At 42.2% G+C, this 16,244-nt stretch overlaps 1 protein-coding gene across 1 annotated transcript in view; it reads right to left on the bottom strand.

Annotated features, from left to right (window-relative positions):
* Window positions 1-2,598: 2,598 nt before the first annotated feature.
* The window catches only part of FUT10 (fucosyltransferase 10), a gene marked incomplete at its 3' end in the record, with an annotated part of 63,762 nt that continues 50,116 nt past the window's right edge, over window positions 2,599-16,244 (bottom strand). Inside the window, exons 3-4 of the mRNA XM_082680510.1 lie at window positions 11,882-12,717; window positions 2,599-2,823 (exon numbers count right to left, since the gene is read on the bottom strand). Of these exons, the coding sequence (XP_082536636.1) occupies window positions 2,599-2,823; window positions 11,882-12,717 (1,061 nt within the window). The remainder of the gene's footprint in view (window positions 2,824-11,881; window positions 12,718-16,244) is intronic.

Here is a 16,244-nt window from a genome sequence, read left to right on the forward strand (position 1 = left end):
GCCTTACACCTCATTTTTAATCCCATGAAATTCCCTCTCCTTTATCCTCTTCCTCCACAAAATTTTTATACCACATTAAATGAGCAATGATTTTATTTCACTAAATTTGCTCAGGGCTACATACTGCATACAGGTTTAGGGGGAATTTGATCGATGGACTCGTGAAGAAGAACCAAGCAGAACCAAAAAAACACATGAAATGTTGGGGTTTAAGACCTACATGCAGGGAATTCCCTGGTGGCGCAGTGGTTAAGAATCCGCCTTCCAATGCAGGGGACATGGGTTCGAGCCCTGGTCCAGGAAGATCCCACATGCTGCAGAGCAACTGAGCCCATGCGCCACAACTACCGAGCCTTCATGCCACAACTACTGAAGCCTGTGCTCCACAACAAGGGAAGCCACCGCAATGAGAAGCCCACACACCACAATGAAGAGTAGCCCCTGCTCGCCACAACTAGAGAAAGCCCACACGCAGCAATGAAGACCCAACGCAGCCAAAAATAAATTAATTAATTAAATAAGTTTTAAAAAAAAAAGACCTACATGCAGCACATAAGCACTGGGGGGTATCTGCTTAAGGCATTGTGAAGGAGAACTGAATCTACTCGATAATGTCTCATCAGAGGCACAAATCATATCCTGGGCTTTTTTTAAGAGTGGGGGAAAAAAGAAAGAGAAGAAAAGAAACAAACAAATGGGTTTCCCTGGTGGCGCAGTGGTTGAGAGTCCGCCTGCCGATGCAGGGGACACGGGTTTGTGTCCCGGTCTGGGAAGATCCCACATGCCGCGGAGCGGCTAGGCCTGTGAGCCATGGCCACTGAGCCTGCGTGTCCAGAGCCTGTGCTCTGCAACGGGAGAGGCCACAACAGTGAGAGGCCAGCGTATCGCAAAACAAAAAGAAACAAACAAATAAACCCATTTAAAATACAACTTAATTCTGGCCTTTCCAATCCTTTCCATTTTGATATTATCAGATAAAAGAGCAGAGAGATAAATAAATTCCTTTCCATCCCCAACACTACCCAATAAGTATGCTTCCTCCTTTAAAGAAGAGTGTGCTTCCCTTGAAAAACACACAGTGGCTCTAACCTAGTTTGTTACTGTCCTAGTAAAAACACATACAAAATGAAACTTCTTAAATTTTGATAATTAAAGAATGTTACACAGAAAAGAACTTCCAAGACCAGCCCAATCACTTCTTTTTAGGTACAAAAACTAAGGCCCAGGGAGGTTAAGATATTTGTTCAAAATCATAGTTAGTTAATGGCAGAGCTAGGATGGAGAAGAACCCAGTCAGAGGGGAGAAACAATGTGACCCCTCTTGCTGCTAAAAGAACGTACTGGTTTCAGTCCTTATTTCTCTGGCACAGCCAGAAAGACAGCTACGTAAGGAAGAGATCACCCTTGGCAGGAACAGAAAGGCACTGGCCTGCGATACAAAAGCCGCTGGTGCCGAGAGTATGCTTTCCTCATTTTCCCCTGATGCCACATCAGGGACATGAGCACCCAGGACTCGTCCTGTCCTCTAGAGCTTACGTCTTTCCACAATAAAGAATATCAAAGCCGTCACACATTGGGTGGCAGCAGGCTTTAGTGTGATCTAGAAGCCACCCCACGCTCACAAGGAAAGAGAACGAGAGACAGTGTTTTCTCCTTGTCTTCCGAGAAGCTCCAGTAGAAGCTCCAGGTAAGACAGCTGAATCTGCTCTGTGACGGGATCAGAAATGACAGGGAATGCTCCCAAACTGGCAGGGCTGCCCTCCACTGCAGGCTGCGCGTCACCCTAAGACAAGACAAATCCGCTTCCACACCACTGGAGTTCCCCAGGGCACTCACCTTCATGCTCACAGCGATCAAAACGCACAGGCTGTCCAGCCTGAACCACAGGACTCTCTGTACTATTCTGCTCAGTGGGATAAGGGAACAAAGGGAACTACTCACCACTCAAAACACACAAGGAAGAGGCACGTCTTCCCAAGACGTTCGCTCCAGGGAGGAACGGGGGAGGACGCAGGGCAAGGTGGTGCTAAGAAAGGCGGGAGAGGTGGCTGAAAGTATGGAAGAGGCAGAGATGTGCTATGTTCTTTAGATTTGGGGAGACAGCGGATCAACCCCACGCAGCCTTCACTACTCACTCACATCCCTGGAAACCAACAGATGGCATCCCTCATTGCCAAGTTCTAACGCATTTCATGTTCCTGCTCAGCGTCGGAACACTGGGCTTGCCAAATACCAATAAACACAGCCAGTGAGGTGAGTGTGAGAATCCACAGCTACACCCTCTGCCCTCCTTGCAAGGACTCTTTCCCTGCAGCAAGGAAAACACTCATTCTACAGGAGGTGAATTTCCACACAAGGCGGCAGGGATGCGGGTCCAGACATGTACACTGAAGGTGACCAGTGTTCATACGAAATATTTCTTTTTTACTATAAAAAACAGAGAAGTGACCCCTAGGGGTAACTCATATCTATTATTCAATAGAGCTCACTATGAGTACTGCACCCATTAATTCTCATCCTAGTGGGTTGTCCACAGAGCAGCTATTATATTCAGATATCAAGGCAACCTAGAAAATAGAACTCTGACACTTTTTGATATTAGTCCTTGAATACTAGGGCCCAAAACTCTTGAGTTGAAAAGTTTTGATTCCTATCAACCAGCCACCTTAGTGCTTGGGCTTCTTTCTTGGATTGTTGGAAGCTTGGTATCCACATCTCTCGCAAAGAGCTCCGACGTGGGGCGAGGGGTGAGAAAGCAAACGCTGTAGGCTCTGGACAGCTCAGGTGGGTAATGTCTGCCTTCCATCGTTTGAGTGGTAAGCCCTGCATTGAGAGAAGGGGCGGGGGGGGGGAGAATTAAAAACATAAGATAAGTTAACACAAGTCTCATGTTCCCTGAAGCAAGTACCTTCACTCCATAGAGTCCACAAAGTTACACGCTGAACAGTTGAAGGAGAAAGAATCTAACATTGAGAGTATTCTGTGCACTAGATACTCTGCTAGGTGTGTTACATAGCTTGTCTCATTCAGTCCTTCAATCCATTCAACATAAACAGTCTCGTGCCAAAGTACATTCTTATGGAATTTTATTTATTTATTTTTAATATTTATTTATTTATTTGGCTGCGCCGGTTCTTAGTTGCGGCATACGGGCTCTTAGTTGCGGCATGTGGGATCTAGTTCCCTGACTAGGGATCAAACCCAGGCCCCCTGCATTGAGAACAAGGAGTCTTGGCCGCTGGGCCACCAGGGAAGTCCCATTTATGGAATTTTAGAACACAGGGAAAAAGGAAGAGATTCTACAACATTCCTAAGAGGAAAAGACCAATTCTGAGGGTCAGAAGTTAGGATGGTTTTGGATTTCTGGACAGGAACACTGGAAGTTAAAAAGCAGTGGTGAAATTCATTGATGAATATTAACATTAGTTAGTTCAACTTTAAGGAGAAGAAGGGTATTTGCATAGCCTCAAAATACCTCCCCCCCAGATATTTATTAATTATTGTGGTGTTTTTTTTTTTTTTTATTGTGGTGGTTTTAACATATGTCCACAAATTATTTTATATTCCTCCCTCAAGGAGGTGAAGCTTAATTCTCCTCCCTTTGAGGGTGGGCTGGACTTAGTGACTCGCTTCGTGGAAAGAGAAAATTAGCAACTTCACAGAGGAAAAATCTAGCAGACACCACCTTAACCAAGTGATCAAAGTTAGCATCACCAGTAACATGTCATGTTGATATCATTTATCCTCTGAAATGATACGATGAGAAGACCTTTTTCACCCCTGTGGTATTATTCTCCCAAATCCAAAACCCAAGTCTTAACATGAGAAAACATCAGAGAAACCCTACGGAGGGACATTCTACAAAGTATTGACCAGTCCTCTTCAAAAATGTCAAAGTTATTAAAAATAAGGAAAGACTGCACAACTGTCACAGACTTAAAGAGTCTAAGGCGACATGAGGAGTGATTACAGTCTGGTATCCTGGATCTGATCCTGGAACAGACAAAGGATATGAGTGGAGAAGCTGGTGAAATAGGACTGAAGTCTGTAGTTCAGTTCCTAGTAGTACTAACAGTCAATATTAGTTTCTCAGTGTTGACAAATGTGCCATGGTTATGTAAAATGTTAACATTAGAGGAAGCCAGGTGAAGAGAATTCAGGAACTTTGTACTATCTTTGTAACTCTTCTGTCAATCTAAAATCATTTCAAAATTTAAAGTTTTGTTTAAGCCAATAACAAAATGCCTTCAAAATTCTGAGAAAAACTGATGACCACTGTAATAGTTTACATTCAGCTAAACTATAGCTTAAATATTAAAATAAAATGAAGACATTTCAGGCAACCCCCATACACCAGGAAGCTATATGAGGATACAATCAACCCACGAAAGAGGGAAAGCTAAGAAAAAAGGAAGAAAACATACAGGAAACAGAAGTGTCAACACAACAGAAAAAGACAAGGAGATTCCCAAAATGCTGGGGAAGGGAGATCTCAGGCTGATGTTCTACACAGTGTAGAGGGCAGCCAGACGTATTGATGTACGTCAGAAGGCTCCAGGAGAGATTTACTCAGCAAGATGAAATGAACTGGATGCCTGGTATAGCTGAATGTCTTCAAAGGAGATTTAAACAATCAACAAGGATTGAATTAGTGATTAAAATTTTAAAATAAACAAGTAAGAAATAAGACAAGTATTAACTAGAAGGAAACCAAAAGCTGTACAAAGGGAAACAAATCATAGTATACTACATTGCTCGTATCTATCATCAGAGAAACACTGAATATCAAAAAATTAGTGTATAAGAGCATGTTATTTAGAAACATTGAGTAATAACCAAAATAATTAGCTAACTATGGTGATTAGTGGCTGCTTCTAGGGAAGGAGAAAAGGGAAAAGAAGTAGAAGACTTTTTTTTAAAACTAACTTTGCAGAACTATTTGATACTTTAACCTATGCACATGTACATCTTTTTCAAAAAAAAATTTTTTTTTAATGTGAAGATAGTAGGGTTTCGGGGGTGGAGTCAAGATTGCAGACTAGGAGGATGCGGAATTCACATCCTCGCACAACCAGGGCACCTACCAGGCACCAGTGGGCGACCACGGACACCTAAGGGGACGGGAGGAACCCCCAGCGACCGGGTAGTACATGGAATGTTGGGGGGAATGAGGGGGGAGGAGAAGTGGAGGCGGGACGGGACTGGAGCCCCTGAGGGGTGGCTGGGGGAGGGGAAGGGATCCGACACTGAAGGGGTAAATTGGGGGACCATTGGGAGGGCAGAGGATCAGAAGGGAGCATGGACAGGTCTCCCCTGCCCGCTTGGGCCCCCGGGAGCCTGCTGAGATCCTGGGCCTGATCTTCTGCCCACTGAGACCTCCTCCAGCCGCATGGGTCCTGAGGGAGTGGGAGGGAGGGAAGGGGGAGCAAAAGTAAAGGCCAGACCTCAGGGACCTGGCACCCCTGGGGGGTGGCTGGGGGAGGGGAGGAGTTCCTACACCCAGCGGGATCCACCCACAGTTAGGGGTCCAGTGGGGACAGGGGAGATGCTGGCGGAGACCCCTGAGGTGTGGCGTGGAGGAACAGAAGGGAACGTGGCCAGCGCTTTCCCTGTCCACTTAGGCACCGGGGAGCCTCTTGGGCTACCGGGCCTAATTCTCTGCCCGCAGAGCCTTCCTGCTGCCTGCAGAGCCCAAGCCCCCCCCACCCCCCACCCCCGCCACCCAGGGCCTTAACTCCGAACTCCGGAACTCCACACTTCCGAGGTCCCGCTTTGGATCTGCTGCGTCTCCCCTTCCGCACAGGTCCTAGGCAGGGGCCCCACCCTATGCTTGAACGTTGCCCCGCCCAGGCTCAAATGTCACCACCCCAGACTAGGTCCCGCCCCTACCTAACTTCCACCCCTGCCTAAACTCCACCCCCCATAGCCAAGGCTTTTTTTTTCTTTTTTCCTCTTTTAGATTGGGGTTCTGTTTTACCTTGCTGTTGATTCATTTATATTTTTATGTTTTCTAATAAATCTTTTATTTTTCTAATTTTATTTTATTCTTTATACTTTGTTATCGTTCTGCTCCTTTAGGCTTGTTCCCCCCCCCCCCTTTTTTCTTTTTTCTGTTGTGGTTTTGTTTTACCTTGTTGCAGTTGTTTAAATTATATTCTTATTATTCCTAATATATTTTTATCTTTTAAATTTTATTTTGTTTTTTATTCTTTGTAAATTATACTGCTTTTGACTGTGCCATGCAGCTTGCAAGATCTTGGTTCCCATGCTGGAGGTCAGGCCCGAGCTCCTGTGGTAGGAGCTCTGAGTCCAAACCACTGGACTAACAGAGAACCTCAGACCCCAGGGAATATTAATCAGAGTGAGGCCTCCCGGAGGTGCTCATATCAGCACCAAGACCTGGCTCTATCCAACTGCCTGCAAACTCCAGTGCTGGACGCCTCAGGCCAAACAACCAGCAAGACAGGAATACAGCCCCACCCATAAAAAAAAAAAAAAAAAAGATACAACAAAAAAATATGTTACAGACGAAGAAGCAAGGTAAAAACCTAAAAGACCAAATAAATGAAGACGAAATAGGCCACCTACCTGAAAAAGAAATCAGAGTAATGATAGTAAAGATGATCCAAAATCTCAGAAACAGAATGGAGAAAATACAAGAAACATTTCACAAGGATCTAGAAGAACTAAAGAGCAAACAAACAGTGATGAACAACCCAATAACTGAAATTAGAGGAATCAATAACAGGATAAATGAGGCAGAAGAACGGATAAGTGAGCTGGAAGATAAAAAGGTGGAAATAACTGCCAAGGAGCAGAATAAAGAAAAAAGAATGAAAAGAATTGAAGACAGTCTCAGAGAGCTCTGGGACAACACTAAATGCACCAACATTCGAATTATAGGGGTCCCTGAAGAAGAAGAGAAAAAGAAAGTGTCTGAGAAAATATTTGAAGAGATTACAGTTGAAAACGTACTGTTTAAAGAAATTAAAGAAGACCTAAATAAATGAACAGATATATCATGCTTATTGATTAAATGTCTCTATATTGTTGTCAATTCTCCCCAAATTGACATATAGATTCAACAAAATCCCAATGAAAATCCCATCAAGCATTTCTGTAGAAACTGATAAAATGAATCTAAAATTTATGTGGAAAAGCAAAAGACCGAAAATAGTGAAAATAATTTTGAAAAAGAACAAAGTTGGAAGATTAACACTACCTCATTTCAAGACTTATTATAAAGCAACAGTACTCAAATATAGATATACTGATCAGCACAGAAACTGACCCATGCATATATGGCCAATTGATTTTTTTAAAAAGAAGCCAAGGTAATTCAATCAGGAAAGAATAATCTTTCCAGAAAATGAGGCTGATACAATTGGATATCCAAATAAACAAACCTCAACTCTTACATTATACCACAGCACAAAAATTAACTCTAAGTGGATCATAGACCTAAATGTAAAAGTTAAAACAACAAAACTTCTAGAAGAAACAGAAGCAAATCTTAGAGACCCTGGGTTAGACAAAGATTTTTTTAAACAAGCTACAAAAAGCACAAGCTATAAAAGAAAAAATTTATGAGCTGGACTCATCAAAATTAAAAACTCTACATTTCTGTAGACACTATTAAAAAAATGAAAAGACAACCCACAGACTGGAAGAAAACATTTGTTAATTTTATAATTGACAAATGACTTGTGTTCACAGTATATAAAGAATTCTTACAAGTCAAGAATAACAAGTCAAACAACCCAGTTTTTAAAAAATGAGTAAAAGACTTAAAGAGATATATCACAAAAGAAGATATTGACAGCAAATAAGCCATTAAAAGATATTCAACATCATTAGTTATTAAGAAAATGTAAATTAAACCACAGTGAGATACACTATACACCCAATAGAAAGGCAAAAATTAGAAGAATGACCACACACCAACTGTTAATGAATGAACTCTCATACAATGCTGGCAGGAATGTAAGATGGAGAAACTCTAGAAGATAAATTAGTCGTTTCTCAAAATGTTAAACGTACATCTACCATATGACCTAGCCAATTCACTCCTAGGTATTTACGGAAGAGAAGTGAAAGCATATATCCATACAAAGATCTGTACATGAATGTTCACAGCAGCTTTATTTGTAACAGCCAAAAACTGGAAACGCGTGTGGATAAGCAAATTTTGGTATATCCAAACTTCAGCAATATAGAGAAATGGACTCTTGATACACACAGAATTGTGGATAAACGTCAACATTATCATGCAGGATGAAAGAAGCCAGACACAAAAGAATACACACTACATGATTCCATTTATACAAAATTCTAGAAAACTGCCTTGGCTTCTTTGTCAAAAGTGACAAAAAGCAGATGAGTGGTTGCCTGAAGAAGCGGGTGGAAAAGGGATAGATTACAAACAGACATGAGGAAACGTTTAGGGGAGAATAGAAATGTCTGTCATCTTGACTGAAGTGATGGTTTCACAGGCGTTTGCACATGTAATAACTAATCCAACTGTAAACTTTAAATATACGCAGTTTATTGTACATCAGTTATACCTCAGTAAAACTAATTGTTTTAAGTTTATCCCAATTCTGTAAAGTTATATTCCTGGTTACTCCATGTTGTCTCCCCTATTATAGCCTCTTTGAGGACAGGATAATGTATCAATAAATGTTCTTTAACTAACATTAACTCCTGGGTTGGTCTCTTCAATACTGAAAGACTTTCCCCTATATAAATCAAGCAAATGACACCGAGAATAAGCCCACTCAGATTCGCTAGGTGTGAGGAACAGATTCAAGATGGCCCCATGATATCCACACCTCCTGGTATTCATGCCCTTATGTTATCCCCTCCCCTCGACTGTGGGTGTTGTCACTTGCCTCTAGCCAATAGAATATGACAAAGGTGAGAGGATGTATGTGATTACATGTATGTGGTTACACTCATGAGACTGTAGTACTGGTCTTGGCATCTCCCCCTCCCTTGCTGGCTTTAAGGAAGCAAGCAGCCATGTGGGGGAAGCACAGGACAGGGAACTGTGGGTGGCCTCTAGGAGCTGAGGGCAACCTACAGCCTACAGCCAGCAGGAAACTGAAGCCCTCAGTCCTACAACCTCAAGAAACTGAATCTGCCAACAAGCATGTGAGTTTGAAAGCAGACCTGTCCCCAGTTAAGCCTCTAGATGAGAACCCAGCCCTGACTGACACTTCGATTGCAGCCTTCCAGAGAACCCAGGTAAGCCATGACCAGAATCCTAACCCACAGAGACTGTGAAATAACAAAAGTTTGTTGTTTTAAGCCGCTAAGTTTGTGGCACTACTGTTTAAACAGCAGTAGATAACTAATATACTAGGTTTGTACGTTTATGACAGGAGGAAGCAGAATAGAGGAAGGGGAAATGCATTGAATATTCTAATAGTGTTTTGTACATCTAAATACCATGATTTAAACTACTATCAATTGTAAGATAAAAAATAATCGAGTTGAGGAGATCAAATTATTTCTTTCAGCTTTTATTTGTCTGAAAGAGAAAAAGTGAAGAAACATTTACATAGCTTACTTTAAGGCATACCATATATATAAGCTGTAACAAATCTTATAAACACAAATGAAAACAGCTGGCCTAATACCCTTTAATTTACTTTCATGGTATGTTTTGTTCTGCTTTTCAATAATGAGCACATTTGTGTTTGAGAATTGTACCAAGTTCTCTGAAATGCAAGCAAAGCCTTCCAGTCACCTCCACTGACCACCTCTCTGGGAGGAATGAGAGCATGCTGGAGGACAGCTTACTCTGTTTCTCCTCAAAGACTCCAGAGAGAAGGGCATTCAACTACACCACCTTCCGGCACTCTGAAATACCACAACCAGAGAGCTGGTTCCGTGGGAAATGCACGAATGTACGTATCCTCCTATATCTTTGAAAAAGCTATTCCCCAATGTCACTATACCCTCTTTTCCAGTCCCCAGTAATCACCCCAATAGGGTTCTGTGAGATGCGGGAGCAGTTAGGGTTTGTGTGCTTCTTTCAGTTTTCTGTGAATATAATCTCCAACATGGAAAAGGATCGTGAAAATGAGCCCAGGCAAACCTTCATCCTCAGAAGTTCTGTTTTCTGCCTTGATATATTTTCCGAGTCAATCATTGGTATAGCGTGGGCAATTAATGTGGTCTCTACTTTCTCATGTGTTTTTTGCAGTGGCATGTGTATGTGTGTGTGTGTGTGTGTGTGTGTGTGTGTGTCTTTTGGTTTTTGCTGTAAGGTGGCCCTCTAAATTAGGTCATAAAGGAAGTCACTGGAAATCAGGATGCATTCCCTGAGAAGAATGATGTAATATTTAGTGTTCCTGTTGCTGACCAAGACGCTCAGCTTAAAATAAAGATTTTATGAATAAAACTTTGTTATAAGAAACCAGATAAAATAATTTAAATTCTCATCATTATTAAAATTAGGAAAATAATGTTTCACATATTTTAAATTTGTCTAAGCATATACATATTTAGCACACGAAAGCCTCATACAGTATGTATTCAATACATTAAAATAATTCCACACACTATTTAGGTTTATGTTTGGCCTGAAATTTCTATGCTAGCTAAAATAAACATTTAAATATTTAACAAAATTGTCTGCCTTCAGAGAATTTAGATAAAACGTTATGTGTATATGGGAGTCAAGGAAATGATGGGTGACAGCCAAGTAGGGCCATCTCATTTCTTTTTAGATTTCAAAGACAGTTGAAAGTAATCTTTTTCTTTCAACAAGTTTCATTTTAATGAATTCGCTTCTCTATAAAGTGGAACCATTCCTGTCATAAATAATAAAGTAAGCAAATAAACATTAAGAGCATCTAGAGGGCTTCCCTGGCAGTGCAGTGGTTAAGAAACCGCCTGCCAATGCAGGGGACACGGATTCGAGCCCTGGTCCGGGAAGATCCCACATGCCGCGGAGCAACTAAGCCCATGTGCCACAACTACCAAGCCTGCGCTCTAGAGCTCGCGAGCCACAACTACTGAGCCCACGTGCCACAACTACTGAGCCCACGTGTCTAGAGCCCGTGCTCCGCAACAAGAGAAGCTGCCACAATGAGAAGCCCACGCACCGCCACGAAGAGTAGCTCCTGCTCCCTGCAACTAGAGGAAGCCCGCGCATAGCAACGAAGACCCAATGCAGCCAAAAAATAAAAATAAATTAATTAATTTAAAAAAAAAGAGCATCTAGAATTTGAAGATGTTACTAAGAACTTTAATTTTAATAATTTAAGAAAAAGAAGTCTTTTAAGGGTTATCCCCAACATTATTTGAATATTCTCTTTATATTAATAAGCATGTGTGTGTACCACACACAGAAAGAGCAACAATCAGGGAGTGACAGGAAGTGAGAGAGAGAGAGACAGAAAGAGACAGAGAGAGAGAGGTTAATTGAGTGTGTATATGAAATGAAAATAAGTTTCAAAATGGCAGTCCATGGGGCATGAGCATAAGGGGTCTGGCATAAACCACAGCCTTGATGGAGAGGTTAGAGGACTGACCATGTGGATGAGATTCAGAACTTTCCATATTTTAAATTTTTTGGCCTTCTCCTTCCCCTGCAGCTTCCTTGTATTACTGCCCAGCACCTGCAGTATATTATCCTCCAGAAGAAACAATAAAGGAGAATTTAAGGCCTTCAGGAAGAGGGACAGGACTGGTAAACTTCATGACAGTCCTCAAAGAATAAAAATGAAATAGTCATCCTTGCCTCAGAGCCTGGCCTCTCTGATAGAAGTGAGGACCAGTGATGGGGCAGCTGCAACAGAATAATGCAGAGCAGCAGAGAACATCAAGACGGCCATCCCAGCACCTCTCTGCCAAACCTGGATTTGCTTACCTTTTCCTGGAGCCTCATGTTATCCCACACCTTGGTGCACACCATACACTCAAATGCGTCGATGTAGTTGTCCTGCCTGATGTCCTGCACCCCCCATTTCCGTTCCCTGAGAGCAGTGAGAAGTCGCTGATTCGAGATCTCACCCTTCAGCTTCCATTCTATGTAGGCCTGGTACAGTCTGTCGTCGTGATCCAGCTGTCTGATGTAACTTGCCAGTTCTCTAGGGTGAGAAAATTCTGATACCAGGATAGCACTTCTATTACTTGGAAGCCAGTCTGCGATGCTGGGTGATCCGTAATACACAGGGACGACCCCCAGTTTCAGAGGTCTCCAGAACTTCTCAGTGATGTAGTCATCGCAAACCGCGTTCTCGAAAGCAAGGATAAACTTATACTGGGCAAGGATCCTATAAAAGTCACCAGCGTCCATAGAGGCTGGACCGTTCAGCTGCTGAGGGAGAGCTTTGTTTCGCAAACACTCGCCGTAAGAATCGACCTCGATGTACGTCATCAGCTCTCGAACGTAGCTGTCTCTGTCTGAGGGTGGGTCACAGTCGGACTGTACGTACACCAGAGGAGCGAGGCTTTTCCGAAGGTGGTTTTTGGACTGCAAGGGGACCAGGTATCGGAGTGACTTCAGGACTTCTGTGCCCTCCAGGTACTGGGTAGTTAGTGGCAGGTGGGAATGCCGGCTGAAGGTGGCCGTGTAGTTGAACAAGGTGATGACTGGCTGGTGAAAGAGCTTATAATTGTTTTTCGGAGACTCTTCGTGAAAAAGGGCCCAGTCGTGATGGGCTTTCCGAGGCAGAGGTAAGCTATCTATGTTAAAGTCAGTACCTAGGAGAAGAAAAGACAATGTAGTGTGTCCAAAGAACTCTGGGGTTTAAGTTTGAGTCCACCTGGTAAGATTAGTATACAGAGAAGTTTGAGGCTATAAATAAGTAGCATATTACGGTGTCTGCAAAATGCCTGGCAGTCAGTCATGAAGCTTTCACCCTAGAAACTGCTCAGGGAGAGAATCATCAAGGAAAGGGACCCCCTCTCTCATTTTATGAAAAGGGAAATGGGAGAAGTGTCTATCCTGATTCTAAAGAGTTTATTCCACTGCCTCCTGGCTTTTCTTCCAGAGGCATTGCCTAAGAGAGGGAAGGAGAAATGAAGAGATAGAGAGTTCTTAAAAAAGAAAAAGCGGGCTTCCCTGGTGGCGCAGTGGTTGAGAGTCTGCCTGCCGATACAGGGGACATGGGTTCGTGCCCCGGTCCGGGAAGATCCCACATGCAGCGGAGCAGCTAGGCCCGTGAGCCATGCCGCTGAGCCTGCGCGTCCGGAGCCTGTGCTCCGCAACGGGAGAGGCCACAACAGTGAGAGGCAGGCGTACCGCAAAAAAAAAAAAAAAAGAGAGAGAGAAAGGAAGCCAAAAAGGGAAAAGCAACCAGCTTGGCAGATTGATTAACTGAAAAAAAGTGAAATCATGCAAAAGTAGCCAGAACAAATATACAGGAAAATAATATTTTTTCAAATCCAAAATGATCGATTTCAACAAAGCGCAGCGAATCAACCGTAGTAAAAATGGTAGACAAGAGGCTTTTAAAGACTTCAGAGCTGATAACAGCGCTATGTTACAGACCGCTACAGGATGGCCATGAATTAACAAGCACATCGAGAAATAAAGAAGGCGTAACAGGATTACAGTTATGAGTGATTCCAGCTTCCACAAGATTAATTGGGGAAATCTCTGAAACATGATAATGTGCAGACAGAAATGATGGATATGGTAAGCCATTGTTTCCTGACTGTGTGCGTGGAGACCCAATCAGGAAAAAGTTATTTCTATAACTGAGAGAGAAGAATTAAAGACAATTATCACAATACGTAATACAGAATTTCTAAGGTGTTCCAGACACTGATGATTTTTTGGCCCTGTGATTTGATTTTTTAAATATAAGAAAATGGCACACACACAAAAATCCATCTTCTAGCATCCACTGGGGAAAAACACACCAAATAAATTCTTCCAGCATAATAAAACATATTCTCTGGTAGAATTCATAAAGATTAATTATTTAATGCCAGTGCACACTCTCTCTAATAAATATATACTCTTTAATGCCAACAGTACATCAGTGAGGAATCAGTTAATCAAGAAACGTTTGGAGAACAGTATGGACGTTCCTAAAAAAACAAAAATTAGAACTACCATATGACCCAGCAATCCCACTACTGGGCATATACCCTGAGAAAACCATAATTCAAAAAGAGTCATGTACCACAATGTTCACTGCAGCTCTATTTACAATAGCCAGGACATGGAAGCAACGTGAGTGCCCATCATCGGATGAATGGATAAAGAAGATGTGGCACATATATACAATGGAGTATTACTCAGCAAAGAAACGAAATTGAGATATTTGTAGTGAGGTGGATGGACCTAGAGTCTGTCATAAAGAGTGAAGTAAGTCAGAAAGAGAAAAATAAATACCGTATGCTAACACATATATATGGAATCTAAGAATAATAATTTAAAAAAAGGTCATGAAGAACCTAGGGGTAAGACGGGAATAAAGACACAGACCTACTAGAGAATGGACTTGAGGATATGGGGAGGGGGAAGGGTAAGCTGGGACGAAGTGAGAGAGTGGCAGGACATATATACACTACCAAACGTAAAACTGATAGCTAGTGAGAAGCAGCCGCATAGCACAGGGAGATCAGCTCGGTGCTTTGTGACCACCTAGAGGGGTGGGATAGGGAGGGTGGGAGGGAGGGAGACGGAAGAGGGAGGAGATATGGGAACATATGTATAACTGATTCACTTTGTTATAAAGCAGAAACTAACACACCATTGTAAAGCAATCATACTCCAATAAAGACGTTAAAAAGAAACCAAATAAAATTATGCTGGAAGACATATACTGAGCCCATAGAAACTGCTGAAGAAAGTACATACTACTGTCTTGATAACAGGCTTTCATTTCTCAGTGATCAGGAATGAAAGACTAACATCTAAAAATGGTCACATATTTGTTTACTTGGCATTTGCTACATTGGACCTTTAGCATCAAAAAAGAATTTCATCCACACACCTGAAATGTAATGGCATGCAGAGCTGGATGGTCAGTAATGGTTAATAGCCAAACATGAAGACATGAAAGAGAACTTGAGAGGAAAAGCAATTTATCACATTGAACTAGCTGCTGCTCATAAAGGTTCTAGGCTGGTCAAGTGGCCAACAATGGGAACTGAACCCATAAATTTGAGTTAGAACATAAAGCTTCCACCAAAGGCAGAGCAGAGAATCAAGGCCATCTGCCTGGGACAGGAAGAACCAGAGTCCAACCCATAGGAGTCAGAGGCAGGGATCCAGATGTAAGATTAGAGACTGCAGGGAATACAGTTAAAACTAACGTGGGTCTAAAATTAACAGGGGGATCCGGCACAGGTGCCTTGAGATGGCCACACGAGTGGCTGTCTGCCGCTGTTATCTGGCACATGGGTGATTCTTAAGCTGCCTTACCCTGTGGTTGCCACAGCAAAGATCCAAAATGCAGAGCAGAAAGACACAAAGCCTACCTCCAGTGCTTCAGAGAATGGAGAGGGCCTGCCTTTCATCAGTGTTTGGCTACATCAGTAAAGTATCATAAGAGGAACTAAAAATGGCTGTTGAGACCTTTTCAGGGCCAATATCTAGGTCTGTGTGTTGGTAATAGGAATGAGACTTGAAACTGGTACCAGTTCTAATGAGCTTTTCATTCATTATAACTCGAGGCGAGGCTTCCAGGCTCTTTCAGCCAAGTTGCTACTGGAACTTTGATGTTGGGAAGAAGGAGAGAAGAGCATAAGGTCCCTCAAATGTGCAATCTGTAGTAGAAAAAAAAGCCTGCAGAACCTAAGCAAGAAACATTTATTTATATTTGTGCCCTAAAAACAAACACAGTTTTTTAAAAATGAGAGCTTGAGGTTCTCATACATCTGAATTCTGTTTCGTTTGTAGGAGTGGGACTATCTTTAATAGTGGGGGAATGCCTCTTTAATAGAGAGGAAAGTTTAAGGGACCTAACTTTCCAGAAACATTTCCCATTATTTGCTACTTTAAAAAGTATTTCCTAGTTACTTCCCTAAGACACACACACACACACACACACACACACACACGATCACATTAAAACAGGTTTTTCTTCCAAACTAAAATTCCCTGAGGAAGATTAAAAAACGTATGTCATTTTGCCCAGCAAGCTCCTCTCCTAAACTTAGAGCTTCAGATGGTAAACACTTCAGAATTCTAAAATTAGAACCATAACAGACCTAAAATACTTCTTTGAGGATATCACGACCTAGAATGTGAGTGGTGATATTGAGCAGTTTCT

This window comes from Grampus griseus, assembly GCF_964374135.1.
Source record: "Grampus griseus genome assembly, chromosome: 21".
In the NCBI taxonomy this organism is placed as follows: Eukaryota; Metazoa; Chordata; class Mammalia; order Artiodactyla; family Delphinidae; genus Grampus; species Grampus griseus.